This window comes from Phalacrocorax carbo, chromosome 1, assembly GCF_963921805.1.
Source record: "Phalacrocorax carbo chromosome 1, bPhaCar2.1, whole genome shotgun sequence".
NCBI lineage: Eukaryota > Metazoa > Chordata > Aves > Suliformes > Phalacrocoracidae > Phalacrocorax > Phalacrocorax carbo.
In genome coordinates this window covers 123217541-123231630 of record NC_087513.1, presented here as the reverse complement: position 1 = coordinate 123231630, position 14090 = coordinate 123217541, and the positions used below count along the sequence as shown (strand labels likewise).

The following is a 14090-nucleotide window of genomic DNA, read 5'->3' as shown; positions in this document are numbered from 1 at the left end:
TATTCTCCAGCAGTTGTGCTCTCAATAGCGTCAAGAAAGAAGCTACTTATCAAAATGTTCAACTAGCTGCAGACAGACAAATGGACGGCCACAACTTCCATAATTTCACATTTGGGAGCAGAACATCTGTCTTTTCTCAGCTCTCATGCAATAGGCATTTTATGTGGGTCTAGTTGCAGTGTGTCCATTATTGGAACAGGCTTTTCTTTCCTATCACTAGAATTCAGTTCACTTTCCTAAACTTCTCCACCTTCTCCACCATAGCTGGGACAGAAAGGAGTGAAACATGGCTTTTATCAAAGAAATCTCTTCCACATGCATAATGGCCACCAGCAATATCGTCAGTCTCTGAAGGCTGGGTTTTTATGGCCTTAAAGTACATAGGACAATAGCTGCTGCTTGTGACAGTCAAAGCACAGCCTAATAAATTCCTAATATCCCCTTCTAAGGCTGTGAACAATGTATAAACACACCATCAGGCCTTCGTTCCAACAATTTTGCTCCAACAGAAAGAAATGCTCCTCAATTTAAACAGCTGGTGGACTGCAAACTTATTAAGAAAAATTCCTTTTATACTTTGGCTGTAGGAAGGGAGGAAGCATAGCTAAAGTTCAGAAGAATTTGGCTCAGTGAAGATTTACAGATGGCTCAGTAAAGATTTAGATCACAAAAGTGGAGCCTGTCAACTCCTTTTTGCTGCTGTCCGGGAAGTGGGAGGTAGAAAATAGCTGGAGGAAAGAGGAACTACTCCAATGGTCCCTAATATGCTCTCTCCTCTCTCTGTTTTGGCACAGCAATAATCTGATTTAATTCTTCTTTGTGATTAGACAGATGGGTACACTCTGGGAGATTTCGCATATGATTTAAATTGGTTTTGCGCTTTGCAGAATTGCTCATAGTGCACAGCCATATTCAGTTGGAAAACATAATATTTTGTCTCCTAACTCTTGCTGTGTGGTCCTTGATTATTGAGATATTTTGTGTGATCCCACAAAATAGGCTAAGTGTCTCAAGAGGGATATTTTTAAGATCAGGCCTCTGCACTGATTTTACAGCAAAGTTCAGATGTACAGCTGTAAGAGTAGAAAGTTTATTCTCTAGTTTCTTTTTACTAGCAGATAATTTTAGCGCAGATATCTGAAGTCATTACTACATTAAATTTTTACTCCAGTGGTGAAAGCAATGTTGAATGGGAACGAGCATATCTACATTCTAAAACTACTGAAATAACCAGGACAACCTTGTTAGCCCCTAGCTGGTACTTACAGGCAATTTTCTGCACCATTTTGGCAGCTATGTACAATTAGGACGAGTGCAGGAAAATGAAAAGAAAAGCAAAGATGAAATTTAAGAAAACATAAGGGGGGAAAAAAGGACAGTCATTTACAGAAGTGTTCTCAAAAAGCATAAGTAAAATAAACAAAGCAGGATAAGAGGATAAACAGAAAGGATACTCATTATGCAAATGAATCTTTCAAAAAGGAAGCATGAATGGGAAATATGAAGCACACACTCTCCACCCTTGTTCGCTGCCTTGCAGGCTGCTAACACACAGACACAATTTGCATACCTCCCTTCATGCAGCCCAGTAAACCCTGGAAAATAGGATCCTGTATTTGGGTAAGGTCTGTTGCTATTACCATACCCTGCCCCTCCCTTTCCTTAAGTTTAATTGATCCATAAATTAGCATGCTTTTTAAGTGTGGCCTCAGTTCAGCAATTCATGTGCCTGAGTGAAACCCTGCATGCACACAGACTTTAGTCACAAGAGCTTAAAATAAAGACACAGTCTTACAGCATGGATGCAAACGTTTAGAACATAATACTTCTACTAATATTTCTTTGGCATGAACAAATATTTTCCCACCACTACTATAAAAGGTACATTTCTGTCCTTTTACCAGTGTACCATGGAAAACATTTTTTACCCTGTATGAACTGTCCCAAATGCCTCGGTATTATATCCTACAGCTGCGACTAGAAGTTAAGTACCACCGGCAGATGAGTGAGGCCAAGGAAGACTATCTGGGAGCTGAGACACAGGTATGGAGGCAACAAACCAGGCAATTACGTAATTCCAGAGGGTACCTGGTTGCCTGAGTGTGGCTGTAAGCACAATGCTTGCCTGACACATCCTAAGAAAGATTCTAGCTATTTTTTAAGAGATGCCATGCCATTTGCTTGCACAAAATGCAATGTACTGATTTACAGCACATGCCAACACCAGCACTTAGACAAAACTGTCACTTCACTAACACTGCAAATTCTGATGTTCTGAGAGATCTTCATCTGTACGCTCGTGACATTTTCTAGTCAGGGTATGGATCCGTAAGACACAGTGAAATGACATAACTTACTGCTGTGAAAGTTAAAAGATCCTTCTTCCCCCTCCCATCTCTCTTCCTGGTTATGTGCTTTCACTGCTTGTTCTGGCTCTGGTGTTTGTCAGAGCCTTTGTGAGCTGCTTGAAAACTCAGAAAAATCCAATTTAGAGCTAAAGTAGCTCACTAAAGGATCTGGTAAGTGCCATGGCCAGCACAGACTGGCAGTATATGTCCCAGAGCAAGTTAGAGTGAATCAGTCCCTTCAGCAACAGCGAACTAGTAGAATGTCTCAGTTGACAGCAAAATTGCTGCTCAAGGCCAATATTTTTCACTCTCCACTTGTTATTTTAACTGTCATTCGGGGTATTTGCATTTAAATATGATTGTCTTGCTCCTTATTTTCCTGCAAGCCTCTGCAGTGATGTCATAGTTTCATACTTATGATACTGTAATTACATTTCTACAGAAACAGGCTGTAGAGACATGGCTTCTGACTTTATTTTTTGCATGATGAAGGAGACATCTAGGAGATTTGGAACAGATACGTGGTCAAATCCAATTGATGAAATACCTTAATATCATGGTTTAAAAAAGGCTGAGCAGATAAAGTGTTTGTATAAATACCATTTCCCCTGTTGTAAGCCAAATCCAGAATTGCTTGATATCACCTTTGTAATCAGTAGCAATCTGCAGAGCAGATACTCTATAAAAACTAAGTAGGAAATTCAGCATGTGGGCCTCCATAAATACTTAACATTATTCCACAAGCCATTACCCCTTTGGTCAAAGCTTCCAATTCTTAGAGAACAGTCTTCAAAATTAATAAGCTTATTTCTGACATATATTTGCTATATTGAAAAAATACTAAAAGATAAAGGTGGGATGACAGCACAGTCACACGCACCCATTTCTTCAGCTCAGGCCAGCTGTAATCTAGTGCTAGCACTGCAACTCAGAATTGAGTAATTTGTGCTAATGATTTGTCAAGGATTTGGAAATAGGTCTTTGAGCTAGGGCACGGAATGAAATAGAAGAATATGTATTTTTAGAATACGCCATGTGGATCCTTCAGCTTGAAGTTCATATTTTAGATTAGAAAAATCAGATTATAAACAATACATCTCAATCAACTAATAACGCTGCCATTCAACTGTCTTTCTGCCTCTCCATTTACAGACACCGAAACAATTAGAGAGTCTTATCTGCATATTTGAATCTCATCCTTAATTCTGTCTCTGATAGGACATTAGACTACAACATGCCATACCTCATTAATGCCTGGGGTAATCGTAGGTGCAGCAATAAAAACAACAAAAGGAGCAAACTCTGCAGTTCTCAGGACCTTCAATGCCTAGGTGAAAAAAAATTAGATACTTTAGAAGAATCCCCCAACAATCAATGTGAAATAAGTTTATTCACAATGGCAAGATACAAAATCGTGATTTACTCTGCTGTCATTTGTTTTTAACTGATCTGCAGTCAAGACCTTAGTAATAGAGACACTTAACTTTTTGCATGATTTTACATTTTTTTCGTAGTCAAACTGGATATTTATCCTTAATTAAAATGAGTTTTCAAGACAATGAAAGCTTTATCATTTTCAGAGAGGCTCTTTCCATACAGTCTCAGAGAATGCAGAATTCTGTTTGCATTTAAGCTGAATGATTAACACCAGGTAAAAAAATTCAGTCATGCCATAAGAAAGGAAAAAAGCCAACTGTATTTTAGAATAAATACTGATTAGAATATAATTTTTTTGTCTGACTTTTTCCATCTATCAGGACTTTTTATTATTATTTTCTGAAACAAACGAAAATCTGATGTGAGGTTCAAAGTTTTAAAAAAGTAAGCATAGTGAAGTTTTTAAAAAGTGAGGTAAGCACTAATGCAGTAAATGCAGCACCAATCCCCTGAAACAAATCTATGCAAAAGAAAAGAGTTCTCATTAAAAAGTTGACTTAGTCATAATTTACTGAGTGACACAAAGAGCTGCCAGAAGTGAAACTTTGGTACAGATCCAAGCTAGGCTTCAGTGCAGGAGAACAAGTAAACGTACCTCAGCTGAACTCAAATGGATGGACAAGATGAAGTAAGACTACTAAAGGTCAGTATTTTTTTTCTCCTTCCACTTCCTGTCTTCTCCAGTTTAAAAAAACAAAACAAAACAACAACCAAACAAAAACCCCCAATCCATCCTTTTCCCAAGCTAAAAGGTTTTGATCCCTGCTGCTTGAAACCCACCTATATCATCTATGCTGGAGGTTTATCTCTAAACAAGAGATAAACCCCATATGTGAAAGTCAAGAAAACTCATACAACTAAGAGTTAAAAGATTAAAGAGTACCCAAAGGAAAACAGGCAAGCGGTGTAAGGAATAATTCCACAGCCAGGCTGGCTTAATGAGCTGAGGTGGTTGCATGAGAAGGCTGGCTAAGAAAGAAGCTTGCTAGACACGTGCTGGAAGAAGTGTAGCGAAAGCAACTGTTATCAAATGTAAGTGTATTCTTGCAAAGATTAAAATGGCTTCTGAGAATTGTAACGCTTCTGAATAATGCAAGTTGAAAGGTTTATCACGAAAGTTGCTGTAACAGCTGCTCCATTTGAACTAACTGTAAATGCTGCTCTCCTTGGACATTGTTAAATGTGGTGTTTTATTTTTCAGAATAGCACCACACCCCACACCAACATACTACCTGAACTGTCCTAAATAATTTAGTCAGGTTTCTTATTTCTTTTATGAAATTCTTTAAAAATTTTAACTTCTTGAATCAGTTCACGAAGAAGGAAGGCAGCATTTTAAATAGATAATAATGGCCACTATTTTAATTTGTCTTTCTTCCCATTTCCTTCAATCTGCTAGAATAATATAAACATCATGCTTGTCCACGTTCATGTTGTTCCACATAACAAAACATATAAACATCCCTGTGAATTTGAAGTCATGACTACATGGATGTTTCAAAGGAAACGTATCAGAATTTTCCACTGAAGATTTTACATATGAATGAACAAACTATTAGTGTTTCTTGAGAGCCTGTTTTTCCTTCCTACCTTCTTCCAGAAAGTATGATATCGCAACACATAAAAGAGTTTATAAAGTAACAAAAGTGATCTGGTCATTTTGCAAACAGGATCAGTATTGGCGACTGACCACAAATGTTTCTGACCATGCTTAATAGTGATATGGAGCCAAGAGTCAGCCAGGAACAAGATTACCCTCTAATACAGCATTAAAGAGAAATTTTTGAAAATACAGAAACATTTTTCCTGGCAGGCAATGACAATCACTTGTTTTGATACATTTCACTGGACATGAGACTAATACATTAAAAAGTTACATGGTAAGATTTTCAAGCTATAGTGTTTGCATACCAAGCTAAACTATGAATTTGTTTCTGCAGTTCTTCTAACCAGATGATTACCAGAATTCTATTTCACAGATTGATACTGTGGTGTTCCAGGGACTTTTGTTCCACATTACTGTACGCATTACTTATCTAGTGTGCAATCACTAAAAATAACTATATCTTAATAAAATAAGGTTGAAGGATTGTGGTGAGTCCCGTTTTCATACATATTGAATTAGTTACCTGAGGTTCTACATCAAGTATTGCAATTAGTCCCTGCTCGTGGATCTTTCGTATTGTTTCCAGTTTTGTCCCATACATTGCATCCTCATGGCTGCCATATTCCAAATATTCATTGTTTGATATATCCTGCATCATTTGGTCATGCGATACAAAGTAGTAATTTTTCCCGTTTTCTTCATCTTTCTTTGGAGGTCGGGTTGTGTCTGAAAATAAAAAATATTTTTAGTACAAAAGCAATATTAAGCTTACATATGGTTTTTTGTTTGGTTTGCCAATACTTATTCATTAAATGATGACCTGTCAAATCACATGTAGAACAATCAAGCATGAGCTTGGGGTAGGCAGAATGACAGGGGCTGGGACAAGCAGGAGTCTGGGGGATGTGGGTTGGGAAAAACAGGACATGAAGGGATGTGGAAAAGGTAAAAATCAAAAGGTAACAAGGAAGAACAGAAGGTCATAAATAACCTTTACCTGGTCAAGACTTAAGACCCTATCAGCTGCTTTCAACAGCAAACAAAGGCCAGATCTCAGTTTTTATAGTTTCTAAACAATTCAGTTAACATCTCCATTTTACCCCAGGGGCCAGTACTATGCCGAATCCAGTTCAATATTTTCATTAATGATCTGGATGATGGGGCAGAGTGTACCCTCAGCAAGGATGCCATTGATACAAAGTGGGGAGGAGTGCACCACAGGGACGTGCTGCCATCCAGAGGGATCCCGACAAGCTGGAGAAACAGGATAACAGGTACCTTGTGAAGTTCTACAAGGGGAAGTGCCAAGTCCTGCACCTGGGGAGGAACAACCCCAGGCATCAGTACATACTGGGATTTGACCAGTTGGAAAGCACTTCTGCAGAAAAGGCCCTGTGGGGGATCCTGGTAGACAGTTGAACATGAGCCAGCAGTGTGCCCCTATGGCAGAGAAGGGCTAAAGGTACCCTGGGCTCCATTAGACAAAGTAGTGGCAGCAGGTAGAGGAAGGTAATTGTTCCCCTCTGCTCAGTACTGGTGAGGTCACACCTGGAGTGCTGGGTCAAGTTCTGGGATCCCCAGTACAAGAGAGACATGGACATACTGGAGAAAGTCCAGTAAGGGACTGGTGCATCTCTCTAATGAGAAAAGACTGAGGCAGCTGGGACTGTTCAGCATGGGGAAGAGAAGGCTCAGGGGGGAACTCATCAATGAGTACAAATATCTAAAGTGAAGGTGTAAAGAAGATAGAGCCAGGCTCTTTTCTGTGGTGCTCAATGACAGGACAAGAGGTAACCGGCACACACTGAAACTCAGAAGCTTCTGTCTGAGTGTAAGAAAGTTTTTCACTGTGAGGGTGACCGAGCACTGGCACAGGTTGCCCAGAGAGGCGGTGGAGTCTTCATTCTTGGAGATATTCAAAAGCCACCTGGACACGGTCTTGGGCAACTGGCTTCAGGCAGCCCTGCTTGAGCAGGGGGATCAGACCAGATGACTTTGAGAGGTAAGGATCTCAACCATCCTGTGATTTTGTAGGTCATCTGCTCCTCTTTTCCCCAGAGGCATGCTGATGTCCACTTGCTTATCTTTCTTCTAATATGCCCTCACACACTGATTTCCTTTCATATTTTTCCACTGTCACTTTTATGTTGGTGACATATGTGAAACACCACATCTCTTTGCAATCTAACCCTGTATCTTCCAGCAACTCTATCATAATTTCAAACAAGGTATCAAAAAATTGAACTAAACTTCTATTTTTAGTTATACCTATTAGTGTTCTGAGGATTAATTAACAATGTTCTGAGGATTAATTAGCATATTTCAAAGATGAAAAGTTCTATAAAAATATTATAGATCATAGTCATTATTTTAAGGAATTAAAGAACAACAGATTATATAAACCATACAATATCACTATACTACTCACTGCTGCCCTAGATCTACTGAACTTATATGCTCTTACATTCCCCAAAATCCTCTTCTTCTGTAAAAACATTTCTGTATTTTCATTTTTTAACTTGAATTCTCATGAGATTTTCTTCTTCTGGGTGAGAAAGTGTAAGTCTAAAAAGCAGGTGAGGGCCTGATTACTTGTGATCAACAGAGATAAAAGCTACTTAGCAATAATGTACTTTTCGAATATATTTCTTCTGCAGACCTATGTGGTAATGGATGTATGGTCTACTAATTCTTTTAATTAACTACCATTGTGTGTGACATGACCTTTATGATCAGGTTTTCAAGTAGGTTGATAATTTCTTCATAAAGCATTCCCCAAAACTCCATACTCAACTTAAGGCCTCTCTCAAAAGCTACCTACTCCTACCACAGTTTTGTAAAAGAATAAAGAAAATGCAGTAAAATCCATCCGTGAGAGCTGGAATAAATTCAGTTACCTAGAGTCAGCTGAAAGACAGATCAGGTTCCCATAATACTTGAAGTGTATGTGATATATTTTATATGATCTATTTATATCACTAATATAAGGAAGTAATTTGGGTCTCTAAACACCAGCATAAAGTGCTATTTTAAATGCCCTAAATGCCTTAAATCTGCAACATCCAGATACGACTATTAGATATACCAGAGGAGTTAAAGGAGACCACTGCTTTTCTGGAGCAGGGCTGGAGGTCAGGTGATGTCTAAAACAGGCGTCGGAACACCATACTGATGCTTAAGCACCTGAATTTCACCCTCATTTGAAGTCTAGTCTTTTTAGTCTCCTTATATAATCAGTGAAGCAATTTCAGTGCTCCCACAGAGCAGGAATCTAATGCAGGCAATCTAAAACGCGGTCGTCATGGTAAGGGTGAGTCCATTTGAACAGGTATTTGAAGATAAAATAACTAGTTCAGATTCTACCTCCCCACAGCAATACAGTTAGTACTTGAGAGAGACTGGGTGAAAAGCATACTGTAAAACATTGATTACTCTTTGGTTTGGTTCTTTGTAATGGAGAACATATTTGCTGGGTTACTACTCCCTTCCCCCCATAGAGTCCTGCCTGTATTGAATAACATAGTTACAATGTACATCCCATACTCCTGGCACTGCACTTTTAAAGTGTGTAATCCAGGAGTTTTCTGTCTAGATACAAACACTGGTGTGACAAACTGCAGTTTCACCGTGCTGCTGGGGTGGTCTAATGGTTCATGCTTTCAGAAGGGCCAGGTCTTCCTGTTTTCCTTCTGCTGGCACAGGTCTTTGTGTAACTCCTTAGCGGGTAAGCCTGGGGAACTTAAATCAGCAGCAAAGTAATCCTTTCCCCTTCCAAATAGGATTACAGATAAGTTGTTAAAAATAATACTTTTTAGCAACAAAATCCTTACAAGTAGAATAGCACCTAAGTGTAATTTTAAAGTAAAGCACTAACAAGGTATAAAGAAAATGAAATTAATGCATAACGGCCATCAATGCCGCTTCCTAGCCATGTATGGTGGCTCTGAAGACAGCCTGAAATAGAGTGGACAGATTCAGCTGCTGGATGCTCTTGTTTCAGAATGCATAGCTCCAGGAGATCATGTAGTAGGACATGCAATTCCTGCTATTGTTATTGGCAGAGATTGTCATGAAGGGAAAACACCCCTGTGCTCCTTGTAACAACCCACTTCTAAGTAGTGAAGTTAACTGTGGTTTCTTTTTCTTATTGCCATCTCTGGAAACTTGAAGTTATTTTATACCAGTCGTCAAGGCTAGGCTGTGAAAAGTAATTTAAAATAGTCAGATAAGGTACACATTAAAGGTTTGCTCTAAATCCCATTTATGTTTCTTCTCATGGGAATTATGTAGGGTTTTCAATGTCATGGCTGTTCCAGTCTTACCTGAACAGTAAAGGTAAGATTAGCAGAGAAAAATGAAAAATGTTTTAGCCTTCTTTTGAAATTAACAAACATTTGGGTTAGAGAAGTGTGCTTAACAAGAAGTTTTGTGAATACTAGGGAAAGTTTGATGTAAAAGTGGTGTTACTTACTACCCCTCCCTCTGAAAAAAAAACAAAAGAAGAAATATACTCAGTCCTATCACAGTTCCCACCTTTAAGATAGGATTCACCTCAGCAGAACTGAACACATGTAGTCCTACAACGGGTATATTGTCAAAGATGCTACAAACAATTTCGTACTACATTGAACATTGCTACTTACGAGGAATGGGGTAAGCAAATCTGTCTGGGTGTTTTGTGATGAGTGTGTTTTTTATGTGTCTTCTTCCAACACCATGTGCACCTAATCCGCAACACAAAAATGAATTATAAATTTCCCACCAGAAAGGATTCAAAACGATGCTGTTATGTCCAGAATAATAACTCAAAATTACCTAGTAAGACTAGTGTTTTCCTTTTGAATGCTGGCAGTTTTACCACTTCTTCATATGTGACGAGATCTAATTGATCAAACACTAAAACACAAAAGAAACCCCCAGAGGGATAAGAAAAAAAGGCATATGAAGGGTGATAATTAATTGTACTACAAATCATGATTTTAGCAAGTTTTAGATTTAAAATACAAAGTAATATGTTATGGAAAAGAAAACCATTTCATTATGCAATTTTAACAGAAGTGTTAATTTAAAAAAACTGTTAAAAAGCAGTAACGAAGCTACTGAAATGCTCAGGAAAGTTTGCATGTCCTTTCATGCAGTATTCAGCGACCACAAAAATTAGCTAAAATGGCATGCCATTCACATCTGCATTCCTAAGAAACTGCAATACTAAAGCAAAATCTGTAGACAGTGACCAACATGAATACAATATGAGAACATCTATTTACACTAAAAACAGGGATACTTTCATAATCATGTTTTAACAAGATCTATGAGAAATGTATTGAGAAGAGTCTTAATACTCTGTGGTATTCAGTCTTCAAAACTACCACCAGGTTATCTGTAATTAGAGTTCTCTTTAAACACACATGCTAGTTAAATTGTCATGCTTTTAAAACTTGTGACAGAATGAAGAATTCTAACGAAAAGTGATGGCATTACATAAAAGAGCCTCTATCATATTTAGGGAAAAATTGTAAAAGTATGATTTCAGAAATAATTTCAATTGCAGTTGAAATTGGACTAATTCCATCATGCCTATCAATCTATTGTCAATTGCCAAGGTATGTAATGATTGACAAATCAAGTTTTGTTCATTAAAAACAACTTATTCCTCCTGTGCCCAGTAACACATCATCTGTGGTAATTCTTGCAGAATTCTAATGAAAAACAAAGCCAGGAGGGAGTTAACTTTATTTATAAAGATAACCCAAATCAGCAATTGTGAGCAGGATAACGAACAAGAGTTTTCAGTTCTGTATTTATGTGTGCTATGAAAAGAAGGGAGGAGAGACTGCATCTAAGGCATGGGATTCTTTGAGTGTTTCCAAGACCTAAGCTTGTGTATTCACCTCAACTATATCCCATCCACCTTTTAGGATGAGTCTGGATTTATCCCTTTCCCCCCTCCCCCTATCCAAAAGCCCTTAGGAAAGTAGGTAGTGATGGGAGCTTTAGTTTGCTTGCTCCAGAAGTCCCCACCAACATCAGCATTTAAGAGTGTGGAGCCTACCAGAAAGCACATGCTCTTTGTACTAAAGTCCCAGTTAAAGCAGCAAAGGATTTAACTTAATAGATGTCTTTTTATAGGGCAGATCTTTCAATTCAATGGCAGTCTTTTTACCTCAGAGAAAAAGTACAACTACTTCAATTTGGTCAAGCTACAGATTAGTCAATTGACATACTCAACTATTTAAGACCTTGAAAAGATACAGATATGAAAACTTCCTAGTCCATTTGAAGCATTTTTAATTTCATCCTAAAGAAGAATCTCTTTCAACCTTTCCCCAAATATTACAAGCAAGAATTTAGTAATATTTTTCTTTCATTCCGCGAACCTACAAACATGGAATTCTTACTACTGTCCTTTTTGCACTTTCACACTACATAAACTAATTAGTAATTAATTTATATTAGAAAGGGCTAAAGATCAACAACATGTCAAACAGTTTTACCATTCCAACTGTCTAGGCCTGTGAGTATCTTTTCCCATTAAATAATAATAAAAAAATCAATCCTTTATTTTCTTCTTGAAAAAACCCCACATTATGTTAGACACAAACAACAGGAACAAACAACAGAAATGGTACATATTAATGCCTCCATCACAAACTAGCAGCATGGAGATATGTCTCAGTCTACATGGAGTTAACTAATGATTGTAGGGTTTTCAAATGCAAAAGAAAAAGGATTAATTTTTTAATATACACAAGATATGAGGAATACAGGGCACATTTAAAGACTGAACTTTAATGCTTCTGTGTTACTAGCTAATAAAGAAAAGAAATTCTTGAAAGGAAACAGTAAGAAGCAAATAAAGAGGCATTGTCACTTGACAGGTTACTTACATGCACAGAGGCCATTGGGAGTAAGACAGCATGAAAAATGTACAGGGGTCATTGAGATATGGCTCGTAATATATTAGTAAAATAAAAAGTATATGCACAAAATAAACTTTACCATGCAATAGTCTAAACACAAGGCAAATAAATAACATTAAGAAATGATAAACGTATCTTATAAAAGCTTGGCAATTTTCTACATTATGCATAATATGAAGCATAGTTCGAGTATATTCTAGAGTGTGTTCTTTTATGAAGTCCTGCAATAATGTTTCAGTAAAATAAATAAAAAATATATCTAGATATCACTGCAGTATATCTCTAGAGTATTTATAAAAACATCAGTGAACCTAATAATGAAGGATATTTATTTTTTTCTGTGGGCTTCGGTCTAAAACTGACTTTACAACGATAAGATGTATGATCATGAAATAGTCTTTTGAAGGACACAATACTCTAACATCAGGTATGGAGGAAAAAAGAATGGGATGATATTTTTATTGTAAAGGAGGATATATTTGCTTTTAATTATAAAAAGCAACTGGAATATTCTCCTCTTTACTTCATAAACTATATCTGATTTGCAGAGTAATTTCATTTCTAGCTCCAGTAATATCCCAATACATCACACCAAAATCTTAGCTCTCAAATCATTGGCTATCCACACAAATCTTAGTTGACTATGAAGTCTTTTACTAGGTCATTTCTCAGCATGCCAGTTCAGTCTTATCTCTAAGTCGTCAAAAATAACAGGGAAGTCCAAATAGATTACACACTGCTAAATGATTTATTGAATTTTGTACTAAGATATAAGAGAAATAAATTCTACTTTCTTGTAAGAGCAATATTTTGGCATCTGGATTAGACTTCTCAGTTTCAAGTTAATTATACTTATTTTGGATCCAACAAAATATCTGGTTTTTAATCTGAGACTTTCAGTTGCACTGAAAGCTTGCAAAAGCCAGTGTTGTCATATTTCAGACTAACAATACCCGACGTGAGAGAGTAGTTCAGAGAAGGTAAAGTCAGTACCACCTTAGTTAAACTTAAAAAACTCACGTGAGAACCACAGCATTTCAGTGAATCTATATCCTACAGTTGGCGTCATTCCCCGGAATATTACTGGCATCGCCTTTAATACCTCAAGGACACTAAGATCAATAAAGATTTCTAAGAGAAATCTTGATTCCAACCTGCGTTTTCATTAACTTTGTGACTTCTTAGGGGGAAGGGGAAGTGTCAGACGGTACTCTGAAAAGAACACTTTCTTTTATGGTAATTTTGATAATTTTTGACGTTCATTTTTCTAATTTTTGGCAAACACTGTACTCTGATGTGAATTGACTAACAGCACTGACGGTGACAAGCACCAAGGCAGGCAAATTGTGCTACTTGAAGTGCTGTCAACCTTCTTCAAAATGTCCACCCTACATAAAGATCGGAAAGTCAGGATTACCTTCCTTTCAGGGATTTAATTGATACAAGTCTTTGAGCTCGTTTTGCTCCTTCTTCCCTGGCCATCCTCTTTCCTTTGCTTATTCCTTTGTAGCATGCTGTGCTTAGTCACAATGACATTACTAACTATGTAGCTGCACTATGAACTGTATTAAGACATGTAACTGTCCTAAAGAAAAAGAATCAATGTTTTTTGTTGAGTTGTAATCCAGTTAATCCAGTTAACAGCATGGCCATGCAAAGTTATAAGGGCACAACTGAAGGAAGTAGCAACGCTGTGGGAATGCATGCTGGGAGCAAATGATAATACTTTAAACCCAGTATTGTCAAAGACTTCAGGTCATAAAAATCCAGTTTATTCTC

The 14090-nt window shown here is 37.5% G+C and overlaps 1 protein-coding gene across 4 annotated transcripts in view; it reads right to left on the bottom strand.

Moving 5' to 3' along the window:
• Nucleotides 1-14090, bottom strand: part of CASK (calcium/calmodulin dependent serine protein kinase) — a 217831-nt gene that overhangs the window by 3980 nt on the left and 199761 nt on the right. For all 4 annotated transcript variants that reach the window (XM_064473093.1, XM_064473100.1, XM_064473111.1 and 1 more), the window contains 4 exons: nucleotides 10207-10287; nucleotides 10035-10115; nucleotides 5915-6117; nucleotides 3592-3675 (listed from right to left, as the gene is read on the bottom strand). In XM_064473093.1, coding sequence (XP_064329163.1) covers nucleotides 3592-3675; nucleotides 5915-6117; nucleotides 10035-10115; nucleotides 10207-10287 — 449 coding nt within the window. The remainder of the gene's footprint in view (nucleotides 1-3591; nucleotides 3676-5914; nucleotides 6118-10034; nucleotides 10116-10206; nucleotides 10288-14090) is intronic.